The 17,436-nt window shown below is 37.0% G+C and overlaps 2 protein-coding genes across 2 annotated transcripts in view; both read left to right on the forward strand.

Annotated features, from left to right (window-relative positions):
• Positions 1-17,436, forward strand: part of LOC126790098 (transcription factor bHLH35-like) — a 129,624-nt gene that overhangs the window by 32,373 nt on the left and 79,815 nt on the right. The gene's annotated exons all lie outside the window — the stretch shown is intronic.
• Positions 5,397-16,014, forward strand: LOC126790088 (protein TRANSPARENT TESTA 9). Its single transcript, XM_050516221.1, has 21 exons — positions 5,397-5,613; positions 6,808-6,859; positions 6,959-7,035; positions 7,116-7,249; positions 7,368-7,464; positions 7,608-7,665; positions 8,520-8,628; positions 8,728-8,851; positions 8,937-9,123; positions 9,256-9,587; positions 10,652-10,740; positions 10,854-10,924; positions 11,718-11,834; positions 12,287-12,352; positions 13,171-13,308; positions 13,601-13,706; positions 13,785-13,856; positions 13,943-14,001; positions 14,695-14,854; positions 14,995-15,161; positions 15,291-16,014. The coding sequence occupies exons 1-21, from the start codon at positions 5,561-5,563 to the stop codon at positions 15,618-15,620; spliced, it is 2,598 nt and encodes an 865-aa protein (XP_050372178.1). The 5' UTR covers positions 5,397-5,560; the 3' UTR covers positions 15,621-16,014.

Genomic DNA, 17,436 nt, shown 5'->3' on the forward strand with positions numbered 1-17,436 from the left:
TTCCTCTTGGCATTCAGCAGGACACCTTTTTTTTCTGAGACGGGACGAAAATAACTCCCCACCGTTTCTGTTTATGCGTCTACCTTCTCGTCATTTTCATCTAAAAAAATTGCCGACATGCATGCAGCAATTATATTCAGAACAAGTGAACAAAAAGTATATATATATCCACTATTTCCATGTGATTTTTCTTTTTTAATTAATACTATATGGGATACTATATATCCAACTATCCAAGTGATATTTGGCACATATGTTAACTCAATTTATCAGGAACCAGTGGATGCTATGTCGATTTGACTTGTGACTTGTGAGTGATCTTTCACACAGCTTTATAAAGGGCCGGTCCATACATGCACACTTTCAACAGTGTAGTGCTGAAGACCGACCATTAATCTCTGATACTTTAACAAGGTCACATTGATCGATTACATTATGCATGTGAATGTACTACGTAGCCTATGTTACGTTGATATGTTTAACACGGTTGCAATTATATTATATATATGTATGCATGTCTATTGTGATTTCTTAAATCAAGTTCATATGCAATCGTTTAAGTATGACTCGAATTCACAATGTCGTTAAATTTAGCTAATTCTTTTATAAGAAGGAAATAAAAAAAAAAGAGGATTTTATACGGAGGAAATTATCTAGCTTTTTGAGTCTGTATTTGGAATTGAGTGAAAAAAGAAACGAATTAATGTCAGTTTAAAGATTTTTTTTTTTTAGTATAGAATTTCCTTTTTTCAGACTTGTGATGTAATGTCCTGCTCAAATAAGTGTATCAACACAATAGCTGCAGTTTTTCAGACCCATATTATGCATTTTGTAAACCACTAGCTAGGGGGAGAGTCGGGAGACCTTCATCAAATGCTATAAACAAAATGCATTCATGCCCGAGAAACAACAAGTGAGGCCTCTTGCAGAGTTGCAGTATATATATACGTGTACAGCCTATCGACATGATAAAGCCTTTTGGTTTGGAAGCTATGTTGCTATGTTGCTATGTTGGGGCTCTAGGTTTGGCCAATGCTTGGAAGCTAGCTGAGCTCCATATTCAAACTTGCATCCTAGCAGGTCGTCCCAAACTCCCAATATGAATCGACGCTTACGTCGACACGTTAGAAAGACATTATTGTTTTGATGACATTATTTAGAGACATTTTTACTCTTCATGAGAGAATGAAAGATCTAACCATTGCATTCCAATTATTGAGAGATATATGAAAGGTAGCAGTCCCGCTCACCTGTGTGACTATATTTGTGGGACAAAAAGGGACACTCCCCTTACAACCGTTAGATTTAAATAAAATCGATCAAAGGGTTTAAAAGAACTCCAATGTTTGTTAAGAGTCCGCTCTTTTGAATAATCCACCATTAAGTCTTCGAGATTCTCAAATACTGGTTTAATCTTGATTACAATTGCGGAATAGACTCAAGTCAGATTATTAATGTCGTGGTATAATAGTATGTTATAGGATTACAGATAAATTGGGTTAGAGTTGTGGGAGGAGATTACTTTGAATAGATTGATGTGGGTATGGCAGCCATGGGTGAAGCCTGAAGCCTGAAGCCTTACAAAATCATGAGGGGGAGAATATGAACAACGGAAGCTGGTAAAGTTGTTGGATTAAAACATTTGAATCTAACGGCTGTGAGGGGAGTGTCCCTTTTTGTCATGCAAATATAGTCTCGTAGGTGAGTGAGACTGTAAAAGGTAGAGAGTACAGTAGAATACGTAGAGCAGATCAAATTAACATGCTTGATTTAATGGATAGAAAGAGAAAATAATTGTAACTTCTTTAATTTGAAAGCATAAATCATCACACATATATGTGATTATTTCTGAATTTTTTATTTTTATATCATCTTACGCTTGTAAAATGTTTGCCGATCATACAATGCTTGAGGCCTGAGCTATTGGGGTATTGTCTTGGGAAAGTATGAGGTCTCCCCAAACATGTAGCCTATGACAACTGCTTTGGTTGCCTTGGGCAATGGACGGCCCTACATCGTAAAAAGGTGGTGCTCATCTCTTCATGACTACACATTGGTCATTCATTTGACGGGTCCTGTATAGGTTGTGAGGTGCTAGAATTGGTACTTTTTGACGGTCCTGTTTGTAAATTAAATTACATGATATGAGTATAAAATTAAAAATCATATGCATAACAACTAATCGTTAATTTAGTGAATGAGATTAATTTACCATCTTCATGAACGATGACACTGTGATCCATTGTGCCTTAATCCGAAGTCACAAGGTGCTAGGCAAGGTCTTATGTTAGTCACTACTCTATGCTTTTTCAATAGACAAAAATTTACGCAAATAACTCGTAGTGATAACATGGACGTTTACCATCTATATATAGAGAATCTTTAACCCTTAAGAGTCATTCCATTACAGACATCTTGTAAGTTAAGTCATCTTATTTAGATTCCTGATTCAATATTGATTTGTAGTCTTACTTCTAGACTTAAATTAGGATTCCTTACCATAATGATATAATACACGAAATCATTAGGAACTAAATTTGATATTATCTTTATTTCCATGTAGAATTAGATTATGACATTAAATATGATAATCATATAATATGTAATATGTCTAAAATTGATCTAACACGGTTTTGTACGACGCCCTAGGCCTCATCATTTAGCCCGCGGAGGCCCGCAAGCCCGACGGGCTTTTACCCGGCCCGGCTCGCGAGAAAGCCCGCCAAAGCCCGCTTCCGTGGGTAGAGGGCCGGGCTTAAAGTAGAGGTGTGAAACCCGGCCCGCCAAAAGCCCGCAAGGCCCGTGAGGCCTGGCCCGCCAAAAGCCCGCAAGGCCCGGCCCGTAAAAGCCCGCCAAATAATAAAATATTATACATACATATTTTATTAGGTTTAGAATAAAACTATTGCATTATGAAGCAACTATATTAAGGAAATTTCTTGGGATCGATCGACACCAGTAGATATGATCGGTATATATATTTAGTGACCCTGTAAAAATTTCATCCAATTCGGAACTCGTTTGACCGTCGGAATTTCTGGTAAACCGAAAACAACACTAATATATCATAAGTGAAGACCCATTACCAAAATACGAACACCAAAAGTCGTTTGCATATCTGAAATCATCTAATTTTTCTCACCGATTGTGTGTGGTCGCACCAAGGAAACCAATTTGGCAAAGCCCCGGTCAAAGAGGATTTTAATATGTCAAAATGTATTTTTCTTTGTTAACCGTAGGTACGGACAGTCAAACAATATCCAAAACGGACGAAATTTTTACGGGTTCCCTAAATATATATACCGATCACATCTACTGGTGTTGATCGACCATATTTTTTGAATTTGAGTTGTCGATCGCCGTAGTGTCCACTAATTTATTATAACCTTATATTAGGTTTATAATAAAACTATCACATTATGAAGCGACTATATGAAGGAAACTTCTCGGAATCGATCGACACCATCCGATGTGATCAATATATATATTTAATGATCATTTTAAAATTTCATGCAATTCGGACTTCGTTTAACCGTTGGAATTTCCGGTAAACCAAAAACACTACTAATATGCCCTAAGGGGGGACCAATTACCAAGATGCGAATGTGGAAATTTGTTTACATATTTGAAATCACCTAATTTTTGTTACCTATCGTGCGCGGTCGAACTGAAGAAATCTAGTTGGCAAATCCCCGGTCAATGAGGTTGAAATATGTCAAAACGCCTCTTTTTTAGTTGACCGTTGGTACGAACGGTCAAACCATGTCCAAAACGGACGAAATTTTTACGGGTTCCCTAAATATATATACTGATCACATCTAATGGTGTCGATCGACCATATTTTGAATTTGAGTTGTCGATCGCCGAAGTGTCCACTAATGTATTATAACCTTATATTAGGTTTATAATAAAACTATCACATTATGAAGCGACTAAATGAAAGAAACGTCTCGGAATCGATCGAAACCATCCGATGTGATCAATATATATATTTAATGATAATTTTAAAATTTCATGCAATTCGGACCTCGTTTAACCGTCGGAATTTCCGGTAAACCAAAAATAACACTAATATGCCCTAAGGGGGGACCAATTACCAAGATGCGAATGTGGAAATTTGTTTACATATTTCAAATCACCTAATTTTTGTTACCTATCGTGCGCGGTCGAACTGAAGAAATATAGTTGGCAAATCCCCGGTCAATGAGGTTTAAATATGTCAAAACGCCTCTTTTTTAGTTGACCGTTAGTACGAACGGTCAAACCATGTCTAAAACGGACGAAATTTTTACGGGTTACCTAAATATATATACCGATCACATCCAATGGTGTCAATCGACCATATTTTGAATTTGAGTTGTCGATCGCCAAAGTGTCCACTAATGTATTATAACCTTATATTAGGTTTATAATAAAACTATCACATTATGAAGCGACTATATGAAGGAAACTTCTCGGAATCGATCGACACCATCCGATGTGATCAATATATATATTTAATGATCATTTTAAAATTTAATGCAATTCGGACCTCGTTTAACCGTCGAAATTTCCGGTAAACCAAAAACAACACTAATATGCCCTAAGGGAGGACCAATTACCAAGATGCGAATGTGGAAATTTGTTTACATATTTGAAATCACCTAATTTTTGTTACCTATCGTGCGTGGTCGAATTGAAGAAATCTATTTGGTAAAGCCCCGGTCAATGAGATTTTATTATGTGAAAACGCCACTTTTTGTTGTTAACCGAAAATTCCGACGGTTAAACGAGGTCCGAATTGGATGAAATTTTTACACGGTCCCTAAATATATATATCGATCACATCTATTGGTGTCGATCAACAATATTTCGAAACTAGAATTTATTTGTGACTTTTATTTTAGAATGTTTTATAACAATTCTTTTATTATTTCAAACCCTTAAATTAGAGTATTATATTGTTTTTTCTAATACAAGCCCGTAAGGCCCGGCCCGTAAAAGTCCGCAAGGCCCGGCCCGGTCCGCAAAAGCCCGCAAGGCCCGCCTTAGGTGGGCGGGCTTGGATCTTCGTATTTTTAAAAATACCCGGCCCACCACTTATTTAAATTTATTAAGATCCGGGCCCGTCACTCATGGGCCGGGTCGGGCCGACCCGTCCGGCCCGTCCCGTTGACGAGCCCTACGACGCCCGAGCTTCATTGTCTGCGTCTCTGCGACATCAACAATTATAAGGTTTACTACCCAAAGCGCCACCACATAGTTTTACTAGTTTCAAATAACCTCATTTACCCGGCCCAAACCCAGTGACCCGACCCGTGGCACAGCTCCACCAGCTTTCCTTGCCTTTCTGGCAAAAAATTCTGTTTGTTTTTCTTTTTCCTTTCTCTTCTGTGTGATTGTTTGTTTGATTCGTATTACCCTCTTTGCTCTTCTTCTGAGAAAGTCTATAGATGCTGATCAAAACGCTGCGTTTCGTCGCCGATCTTCTCCGAAATCCGTATTGGAATGCCATCAAATAGTTCGCTCTGATTCTTCTCTTCTTCTTCTTCTTCCGGAGAGAGAAAGAGCCAAATTCATCATGTGGTTTTCGTTTTGGAGACCCAGGGACCGATTCTCCTTCGACGAGCTCAGGTCTGCAAAACCCTAACATTCAGTTTCGCTCAATTCAGTTCTCAATTTCACTAGTTTCTAATTTGCTTAATTGTTAATGGTTTGGTTTGGGCTACTGAGTCTGCTACATTATTGAGTTGATTTAATTGGTAATTTAGATTAGAGGATCGAAATTACGGAGCAAAGTTGATTGTTTTTAGTGTTCTTGATTGTGGAGAGCGACAAGTCTAAGTGTACGGCCTCCCATTGTGAATGTTGGAGGTTTTGGTGAGTAAGTTGAGTTTAGATGAGGTGGTGTTGCAAGGTTGCGGGAGCCGTAGATGTCGAAAGCTTCGAATATTGGACTGTTCTGAGCTGTATAAGTAATGACAGATGGTATGTTTATGACGGCTGGCATAAAAAAATTAAAATTGAGAAGGGGGATTGGATCGAGTTTTTCAACTCATGCTGTTTAGGATGCTGCACCTGCTTGAGTGTTGCTTTGGGAATGGAATAGGAATTGTGAAGAAGCGTGTACTTTTTTCCTCTCCTTGCGGTGGAGAAATAAGTTAACTTCCGATATTTGATATGCAGCATTTGTTCAGAGCTACAAAAATGAATTCTGTTTTGGCGAAGCAAATAATTCATGATGATAATGATAATCCAGAGACTTTCAGGTCAAATGTGTACTAGGTTGGAATAGATTCGGAAACAACTACTCGGTGGAGGAACATGGGTGTAATTTCTCCCTGTTATAGTTTTCTCCTAATTACTTTCATGATGATTTTCCTTCATGAATGAATGAATTGAACACTGAAGAAGCATGTTACTCAGTTTTATATGTATATACGTAGAGTCCTCTAAGTTGGAGTGCATTTTCAATAAAGGATAGCCAACATTGGTGCGGCTTCTCCCGCCGTTCAGTCCAATGATCTGAATTGTCCGATTTTAAGGATCTTCAAAACAAGTCATGTAAAAGAGCAATAGATTGGGAATCAGTTAGGCATTTGGCTTTTGAGCTTATTATTTCCCATACATTCCTTCTTAATCTCAGTTGTCCCTTCATTGTTTTCCAAACCAAGAGTTCTTTCAGAGCATAATGTCGTATTTGTTATTCAATTATATGAGTGTTGCTGTTTTTAACTTGATTTTTCTCATTTGATATGTGATGTTGATAGTAGTTGTATTTCTATACTTGCGCAGTTGTGCTAATCAATATTTGCCTTCTTGGAGTAGGTATTTAACTGATCAGCTGGTGAAAATTCAAGTGGTGAATGACGTTAACAAGGTAATTGGACTATGTCTGCCTTTATCAGCATGTTGTTAAATTTCTCTCTCTCTCTCTCTCTCTCTCTCATATTGTACTAATATATGGTCTGTTATGAAGGATTTTGTTATTGAAGCTCTGAGATCAATTGCGGAGTTGATAACTTATGGTGACCAGCATGATACGACCTTTTTCGAGTATGACTTCTCAACTCGTACTGTATCTTGATCCGCATGATTTTTTATTAGACTTTAATCTTGTCCTGTTGCTTGTCTAGATTTTTCATGGAGAAGCAAATCATGGGAGAGTTTGTACGTATATTAAAGATTAGTAGAACTATGACTGTTTCACTTCAGTTGCTGCAGACAATCAGCATTATGATACAGAACCTCAAAAATGAACATGCTATATGTAAGTTTTGTTGTTAAGAAGAACATGATAAATTTTGCAGCAGCTAATGTTTCTCTAGTTGGGGTGATAGTTGATGGATTTGGTTGTCTTACCAATTATTATTATTATTTTTTTGCAGATTACATGTTCAGTAATGAACATATGAACTACTTAATAACTTATTCATTTGATTTTAAGAATGAAGAGTTACTGTCGTACTATATATCCTTCTTAAGGTTTGGTTTTGCTCCTTTTTTTCTGTCTTAAAAAAATGCTTATGTGGTTACCCGTCTTTATATTCTTTGATAAGTACCTTTTTGTTCTTTTGACATCTTTTGTTTGCTTTCTTATTTAATTGCATATGCTATGGTCTATGAAGAGCAATAAGTGGGAAGCTAGATAGAAATACGATTTCTCTGCTTGTAAAGACTGAAGAGGTAAGTAGTGTTTTGTTCTCATTTGTCGTGTTTTGATAGCACCTGCCTTCATCTTTCGAATGAAATTTGCATACTTTTTTTTAAAAAAATTTGTTTCAGTAAGCTGGCTACTGATTAATAAGGGTTTGAGCATGTGTATAATTTTAAAACCATTAACTTCAAATATGTAAAACTGAATTCTGAATTTGAATGGCACTAGTGTCGAACAGCATTAATTGTCATCGTCTGATGTCACATGTGCAATCGCAAAAAACCAATGAAGAAAAAAAAATACATGAACAATGGCTTGATCCTTTCTTCAATGTCTGCATCACCTGTGACCAAGATTACATTATAATTCCTATAAACAATGATATAAAATCATACATGTCTCAGGCAGATGCACCTTGAGGAATTTAGCATCTGAGTAAAATTACTAAAGTACTTATCATGCCTCAACCTTTGGACATCAATTGCGTATCCATTATAGATTCTAGACTAGTACCATTTTCACATTTCTAGTATTATTTGGTGAATTGTTGGTTACCCTAGCTTGTGAGTGCTGGAAACGAAGTGCTAAAATCTTTTGGCACTTCTAGGATGGAGTTTATATGACGTTATTCTCAAAGGATGACGGTTGAAGTTTTCATGTAACAATAAATATTCATTAGATTCCACTGGATCTGGGGAGTGAGAAGTCTATGGTTTCCATAGAAAGTACCCTATTGTGGACTAACATTTGATATGGTTTGGGTTTCCTTATTGTTCTAATTGAATCATTGCCAGTTGCTTGTATCTTGATTAATTTTCTCTTTCACAATTTTTTAAGTTGTAGTGGATAATAGCAGTCCATATATCTCTTTTTGTGCATCTAGGATGAAGTTGTTTCATTTCCGCTTTATATTGAGGCAATACGATTTGCTTTTCATGAGGAGAGTATGGTTCGCACTGCTGTAAGGGCTCTGACGCTTAATGTTTATCACGGTTAGTTTTGGTTGTTCTCTGTTTGCCTAATGTGGGGAATGATGTTGTGTTCAGTGCAACTTAATCTATGCCAATTTTAATATTGTTGTGATTTTTCAGTTGGAGATGATTCTGTGAATAGATATGTTACCAGTGTCCCTCATTCAGATTATTTTTTGGACTTGGTCAAATTTTTCCGGAAGCAATGCATCGATCTAAATGTATTGGTTTCTGACAGTACGACGTAAGAGTAGGAGTAGTATTCTGATTTTACTATGAGTATGCTGCATTTATCTTCTCTGAAGTATTTCATTTATATATCGAGACAGCAACCTTGGTGGAGACACAACCTCGTCAATTACTGCTGCTGTTGATGAGATCGAGGATAATCTCTACTATTTTAGTGATATTATTTCTGCTGGAATTCCTGATGTTGGGAGGTTATTCACAGAAAACATATTGCGGCTTTTGATCTTTCCATTGCTTCTACCCTCTCTAACGATAGAAGCTGTAAAGGTAGGGAAAACATACCCTTACTGCCTGCTATTTTATATTTTTTAATAGGGGATTAGTATTCTTTTGGTAGTTTATTGATAAGTGATAACTTTGGAATCCAACATGCTATTGACCTTTTGTAACTTATAACAGGAGATTCAAATTGGTGCTGTCACATCTTTGTATCTAATTTGTTGCATCTTGCGCATAGTAAAAATCAAGGATCTGTCAAATACTATTGCTGCTGCCCTATTCTGTCCGTTACAAGCTTTCTTATCCAAGTCTGGTGCTAAACCCAATGGCTACAAATCTGGTTATGGTGTTACCCATGAAATTCAGCCACCAGGCAGTAATAATCTAACTAAAGCAGAAGTAGGAAATCTACGTGTTGATTCGGAGAACTTGTCAAGCTCTCCCCAAATCCAGCACGTGGATGCCAGTGTTGCAACAGAAAATGATAGTTGTGATTGCCATTTGTCTTTGAGGTAATAAGATCTTTCTAATTACTGCTGATGTGTGAGACCTCTTCTTTTGTACATTTCTTATGAGATTACTTCGATGATTCTTTTAATGTCTGCTAGGACAAAAAGTCTATACTGCTCATTAAAAATTGCTCCCTGACTATGCCTTTTATATTGTTTTGGTTTTATCAGCTGCTAGAGAGATTTTATGATATGTTTCTGTTCTATCACCACGCCGATTGGAAAAAAGATGTTGGCAGTTTGTGTTTTGTTATACTGGCATTTATGATCTTGAAATTCACCTTATGGCTATGGATTTACTGGAATCTCTCTATGAAATAAGTTTCTGTCAATGAACACCAATCTCATTACACAACAGTAAATCTTTACACTAACAAGATGAGTAAATCTCAATTTTTTTCGTGAAGTTTTTGTTTGGTGCTTTATATATATATATATATATACAAAATTCTCAGCTGCGGACGTTCGCACCGTCCGTACGGTGCGGATTCGGTGAAACTGGTCACCGGCGACGCAACGACGGCACCGACCAACACATCCGCACTCCCCTCCTCCTGGCGCTCATGTCTGTGCCGGCCAGGGCTGCAGCGCCAGCCTACGGCGACCGGAATCTCGAAATCTTCGCACGGTGCCCAGAAATTTGAAATTTCGAGATTCCGGCCGCCGTAGCCCGGCGCTGCAGCTCCGGCCGGCACAGACAGGAGCGCCGGGAGGAGGGGAGTGTGGCTGTGCTGGTCGGCGCCGTCGTTGCGCGTCGCCGGTGGCCGGAATCGTTGAATCCGCACCATGCGGACGTCCGCAGCCGAGAAGCTCTGTATATATATATATATGTTTGTATTTATTTTTTGTTAACCTACAGTATTTTTTTATTGTATGATATGATTATCAATTTTTCTTAATGAATGCAAATTATCATTAGTTACTTTTCGATATGTGGCTGTGTATCCCTAACTTATAATTGAACATCTGTCATGTCCCAAGCAGTATTGCATGTTATTGTTAACTTGGTCAGTATGATGTATTTAATTTCCATGTTATTTAAAAGTGATGTTGGCCCATGTGTACAGGGAGGCTTTACTTTCTTTCCTTACAAGTGGGGACGATTTACAAGTTTCGGGTTCATTGAGTGTGCTGGCTACTTTGTTGCAGACAAAAGGTTATATAACTGTATTTCTGATTTAATCAGAACTACTTCTCATCATTGTTTTTTCAAACGAAATTCACAACAGCTTCTTGTCTCTGTTTCTTACTAAATCTTCACTTATATAGAATTGGACGAATCAATGTCAGATGCCCTGGGAATTCTTCCTCAACGCAAACAGCATAAGAAACTTCTGCTGGTATGCTTTTGGGATAAAAATTCTTGTCTTTTCTCTGTGTGCTTGCAGAATAAGTAATAATTAGAGTGACTGCCAACTAGTTTATTTCTTACTTTATGGCTTTGTGAATTTGCGGGAGTGATGGGTCCGTTTATCGGGATTAGGTGTGTATGAGTATTGTTAAGACAAAGTATTTTTCTCTGCAACTCTATAGACCTACCAATAGCTTATTTTGAATTGGTTTGATTATTTAAACTTTCAAAAGTTCAAAAACTGAAATAATTTCAAGTCCAAAATTGTAAACAGGAGCACCAAACCGAGCTGAATAGTTTAAAATCAGACGAAAACTATGCTTTGGCTGTTTTCTGTCCCAACCTTATAACAGAATAATATAATATGAGAAGCCCTTATTCAAGTACACACTAGTGTTGTTCCCCAGTTACGTTTCTTGTCGTATATTTGCTGCAATATACGTGAGAGGTATAATTTTAAATAGAAAAGCATAGGTTACAGCCTTACAAGGTGTCCAAGTAATTCCTTACTGGGGGAGGGGCAAATAAAGATACACATCGGACCAGCTATGTGCATCATTTTCTGAATTACTTGAGAAGAACATGAGATTTGTACCACCACTTTCTTTTTGTCATATGACTCATATGTACCGCTACACTCTGGTAACAGTCTAGTTAAATTCTTATGGGTCTCTGTATTCAGCTTGTTTTTTGTGTAGCTGTTAATCTACAGGACATCATATGATTGAAAATGTTGTTTCATTGAATAAATTCCATTATAATGCTCTGTGGCATTCTTGCAGCAAGCTTTGGTTGGTGAAAGCTCAGGTGAAGAACAACTCTTTTCTTCAGAAAGTGGCTCCTCGAGAAATGGAATTGAATTTGGCAGTGAGCTTGATGGCTGTTTACAAAAGCTTAAGGTAATAATGCTGAAGTTGTTGTATTTATCCCGCTAAAGCTTTTGTATGGATATGTAGAGAGACTACTGGCCACAGACTTACAGTTGTATAGTCAAAGCTGTGTTTCAATTGTTGAGAATGGGTTAGGAACTTAGATCGCCAATTGTTTTTCTAAAATGGAGCGAAGATTTCATTATATGTCAATAGATCAATGATATGGTCAATGATTATATCATAAAACTTAACCCAGTTTCTATAACTATTTTTGCATAATAAATTCTTCAGATCTGAAAGGGTCATTGATCTTGTATACAATGTAATTTAAGCTGTATAATTGTTTATCTGTATAACTATCAATTCTTCACCTGCTTTAAGGGTTTAGCATGTTTACAGCATTATGTATAATCGTAGTTTGTTTGTCGGTCGGCTAACCTCTTTTCTTTTTTCTTTTGTTTTTTCCTTGTAATTAACAGGAACAGTATGGAGTATCATGTTCCTTTCTGGAAGTGAGAGCTAGCCCTCGTGTACATAGATTTCAGGTACCTTGGGTAAAAACTTTTGAGTATTTTTAATGTTGATTAAAAAAAAACAATCTTGTTCACTTGTTTGTCTGAATGTGTGTACTCCCCAAAGTGTAGGTTCTTTCAAAGTTTTGTCAACCGTAGTAAGCTAAATAATAATGCATCACTGAAAGATCACTGCAATCACTTGTGGCTGTTCACTTAATTCAGAAGATTCTGATTTTTGTTCCATTTCTAAGGTCTGTTGCTGACTTGATGGGCTTAATCTATCTCTCCTCAAACACACGCACTCACTCAGAATAACACACCATCACTTTATTTATGTCCCCAATTGATGTTGTTCTAGTGTTGACTGAAAATGTTTCATACGAACCCACATACAAAAGTTGTCCAAAATAGTATCTAGGCTCCTGGACTTCGTGTCAGTGCAGCTGGATCCTCCAAATTTACGTTATATATTTGGGGCTATTGGTGATGAGAGGTCACAAGATAGCTAGCTAATTAATCCATAGTTTTTATGCCTCTCTCTCTCTCTCTCTCTCATTATTTTTGTTCTTATGCCACCCAGCTGAAATCGTGCAGTCTATATTTTCTCATCGAAACTTGAAACTATTGTCCAAGAGATTGGCATTCTTCTTCTCCTCTTTCTATTATTCCTTCTTTTCTTGATGACGTACCAAGTGAAAATATGATTCAACTGTTTCCTTGTTTTGCCTCCTAGACTTGGAACCACAATTAACCACAATTTTTTTTTTAAATCTTAATTAATCACAAATAAATAAACAAAAGAATGGGAAACTTGTAACCATGATATATTTCTATCTATTCTGGGGCAGGTGCTTGATGCATTGGTCAGTGTCTTCTGCCGTTCAAATATATCATCGGAAACTTTATGGGATGGAGGTTGGCTTTTGCGTCAGTTACTTCCTTATAGTGAGGCAGAATTTAACTGGCATCATCGGAATTTGCTGCAGGTGAGTGTGTTATATTTCCTTTCTCATACATGCATTTGTGTTGCAGCTAATGGAAATAATTTTAGTACCACCTCTTAAACAGCTCTTCTAGTTAAATAGGTCTATGGAAGGATCTCATAGTAACAGATGGATCTTGGACTCATGTTGGTTTGATCTAGTTGATTGAAATGTGACTACATTTGTGTCTTAGTGGATAGGTCTTCTGACATAACACCATTCACAGTTTCATATACTTTATGATCGTGATTTAGCTATGTTATGTTGATCTGTATTCCCTGTTTGTCTAATGCAGGAATCGTACAAGAACTCTGCTAGTGCTCTTATTGAGGAGACTAGAGGACTCTGGCCAGATATACTTACAACAGTCCTCTGTGATGAATGGAAAAAGTGCAAGAGAGGTACTTCCTTCTCACATGTGTAAGATTTGATGAATTTAAATTATAAAATGTGTTGGTGATGTGTGTGAATTCTCATAGGAATTGAGGCATCATCCCCTCGGAAAGAGCCCAAGCACATTTTGTTTTCACCTCCAAAATTCTTCTCTGGAGGTAGTATTGGAGACTGGTGTTGTGGGAAATTTAATTGGAGATTTTTGAAACCTTCTTCGAGTTAATGCCAATCTATTTTCTTACAGATGGTCTCACAAGTGATTCATCATTTGCTGCTGGTGAAAGGATGTATGAGTTGGTGAAGGTTTGTGTCTGTATTTTTATTGCTCTTTTTAAGTTGCTAATATCAGAGTATGTGCAACACTGGGCCACGACGGAGGTTAAAACCAATAAATAAATTTCTTGTTCTTTGACTTATAGAAACATTAAGAGTTATCTATCGATTAACACTCAGATCAACACTTAGAAAGAAATATCTGAAGGATACATTGGTCTTTTAGAACACTGCAAACAGTGCAAAGTGATAGGGAACTACTGTATAAGGAGTGCAGTTTTGGGAGGATCATCCTGTGGGCCCTCAGTATTCAGTTCAGGTTGCCATGAATTAGAAAGTAGCTAATGGAAAGTTGGGAATATGGGTTTTGAGTTTTGATTAACTTTTTTTTATTGAATTTTGAAATGAAGAAGCTCGTCTTGATATATTAACCAGTTGGGGAATGTTAGGTTCTGGTTCCAGATCATATTCAAAGGAAAGGTAGGCTGGGGATATTCCTACAAATTCTTCTTCAGTTTTCTCTGTGAAATACTAGAATATGAATAAACGGCATATAAGTAGCTTATGGAATTAAGATTGTCTCCCATTTGTGGAACCTGGAAGCACCTACCTGCTACTTCTCTTTTGACTTGTTAGTTTTTTTTATGCTTTGGAATTATTAATTTCTTTTCAGAATAAAGTAATTCCATTAATATGCTGCTGCTAATACCCATCATATTTTAGGTGTTTGTACTTCTACATCAACTTCAAATTTTCTCCCTTGGTAGATCTTTGCCTGAGCAACCTCCTATTTACTCTCCAGCTGACTTTTTAGAAAATTCCCGTGCAAATAGTGCTGGAATTGATGCTTCAGGTCCCAAGCCCGGTATCGAGTTAAGACTTGGTCAGTTCTCTACCCAACACATATCTGAACGTATTTTGAACTATACAAATTGTATACAGTTTACACAACTTCTAGTTCTTTACTAATCTACTGGATTGGTCTTTTTTTTGTTTCTTATTTTGGTGGCTTCTGTTATGCAGTTGATGCTGTGCCTTGTAGAATTGCGTTTGAGAGGGGTAAAGAACGTCACTTTTGCTTTCTAGCAATCTCTTTGGGAGAATCTGGGTGGGTTGTTTTAGCTGAAGAGTTACCCTTGAAACAGCATTATGGTGTCGTTCGAGTGGCTGCACCTTTGGCTGGTTGCAATGTATGTTACAGCTCTACTGCATAGTGTGTCCGCAATCCGTTCAAAAATGAATAATCATATAATTTGCTGTTAAAAGTTGAGAATTATGATTTGTTGATATATTTAATTGTCTATTTCCTTTTCCTGCAGCCAAAAATTGATGATAAACATTTCAAATGGTTGCACTTGCGGATCCGTCCATCTACTCTACCCTCAAAGGATCCTGTGAGATCCGGTGCATATGGTAAAGTGAAGACGAAAGCTTTGGTTGATGGACGATGGACTCTTGCTTTCAGGGATGAAGAATCTTGCAAATCTGCTTTGGCGATGATTTTGGAGGAGTTAAATTTACAAAGTACTGAGGTGAACAGAAGACTAAGACCTTTACTTGACCTTGAAACCGTTGTACAATCTTCAAACCCTCCTCTAGGTCCTCCTGACGCTTCCTCTTCTTATTCATCACCTTACAATTCCTTATAGCTTGTCCACCTTTTCTTAAGTTCTGCAAGAATAGTTTCCTTCACTTATGGGGTGGGAGTGTAGTAAGTCTTCGTCACCCTCTGTACATTGTTTAGCCAACCTTAGGTATACCTAGAAATGTAGAGTAGCACCTGTATTAGTACCATTCTTTTGTATATTAGCCTCCCTTGTCCTTTTTTGTCAAGTTTAGCAGTGTTTCCTCCCATTCTTTAGCAGCTCTAACCCTAAGGAAGGGTTTTAAGCTGCCTTCCACATTTTGTTATACTTGTACCAACATTGTATAAATGAGCCAATCCCATGGTTTGTGTATAAGAAAAGGTTGTGTGCATCTGTTTTATATTTACATCATAATAAGATTAGATGGGTTTGAGTAAACATGAGTGGATGACATGAGCTATAGGGGTTCACGTTGAATTGAAATTTTTGATTGATATCAGTTGAAGATGTTTAGTTTATCAATTCATCCATTGCTTTGGTCTTAGCCTAATCATTATTTGCTATAGGGGTACATTTTCTGAGTACAATCTGAAACTGTCGCACTATCAAACAATGGGCGTCAAGCTTGACTGGTGAATAGCGCTAGTGTCTGAAGTACACAGTTCCACTTTGGTCATCAATGTCAAAACGTTTAAGAAACCGAAAGCAGATGTCTCGATTATTTGAGCTTCTCCACTTCTTCCGTAACCAAAAATACGCATCTGCAGCGTACAGTTAGAATGTGGTGAGGTCAAAATTCAAACCAAGTACCGTCTCACATATCGGTTCGTTTTCTTTGCAAAATGATAGAGCGTTAATTAAAACGTCTATAATAAATCATGTAAAACATCATTGTTACTATATCATAAGCAGTGATCGTTCTTTCCGGGGAATTGAAGGGAACTCTAAACTTTTAGTGTTAACAAATAATGAGGGGTTTGAGATTGATTATTAACCACTAAAATAAAACCTAAATTACTATTTACATGATCGACTTCTTTTTAACAAACTTAGACCAAATTTACTATTACACCACATAATTACAAGTTGGAACCTATCATACATTCTAATTTGACCAATTACATATTTTTTAGACACCAATACAATTAGAGCCTTAGGGGATCATCTAATCATGCAAGATTTCAATTAACATTTAGATTTGTATGTAATCGAATTCAATAACACTTAGAGTAGAAATCAAACAAGATTACATTTAAGCACCAAATCTTTGTTGGAGACATGTTTCATGTGTGGCGTCACCCAACATGGTTTCACATGTATATTTCCAGAATTTTTACCACTTTTAATCAACACAAACCGAACTTACTTAGGGCATGATTCGATTTGTGTCAATATGGTTGATGAATCTAGCACTCAAACACAATCTTAGGGACTGCATCCAAGCACTAAATTCATATACACATATCTAAAAATTATCTAAAAGTATGAGAAACATTATTAGAACACAACAATAGAAATACAAACTTCAATAATTATAAGAACATAGATTCGGCATAGTCTGAAAAACATATAAAATACAATCTGAAAATTCTAAAACAAATACAAAACCAATATTTCCACATAAATAACAACTTACAATCTTCATAGACAAAGAATTGTAGATTAACACAAATAGACGAAGCGATGGAGATGAGTTGCGAAAATCACACGTTGTAGGAACCTTGGAGGTGTGTCTTCAATGGTGAAACTCGGTGGAGATGATGATAGTTTTGGGGTGGACGGCTTGGCTAATTTGTGAGGGAAATTTATGGTGGTGTTTTGGTAGAGATTTGGCTCTTAAATGCTAATGAGAAGTGATGATATTTGAGAGGTGAAGCCA

The sequence above is a fragment of the Argentina anserina genome, chromosome 4 (genome assembly GCF_933775445.1).
Source record: "Argentina anserina chromosome 4, drPotAnse1.1, whole genome shotgun sequence".
Lineage (NCBI taxonomy): Eukaryota > Viridiplantae > Streptophyta > Magnoliopsida > Rosales > Rosaceae > Argentina > Argentina anserina.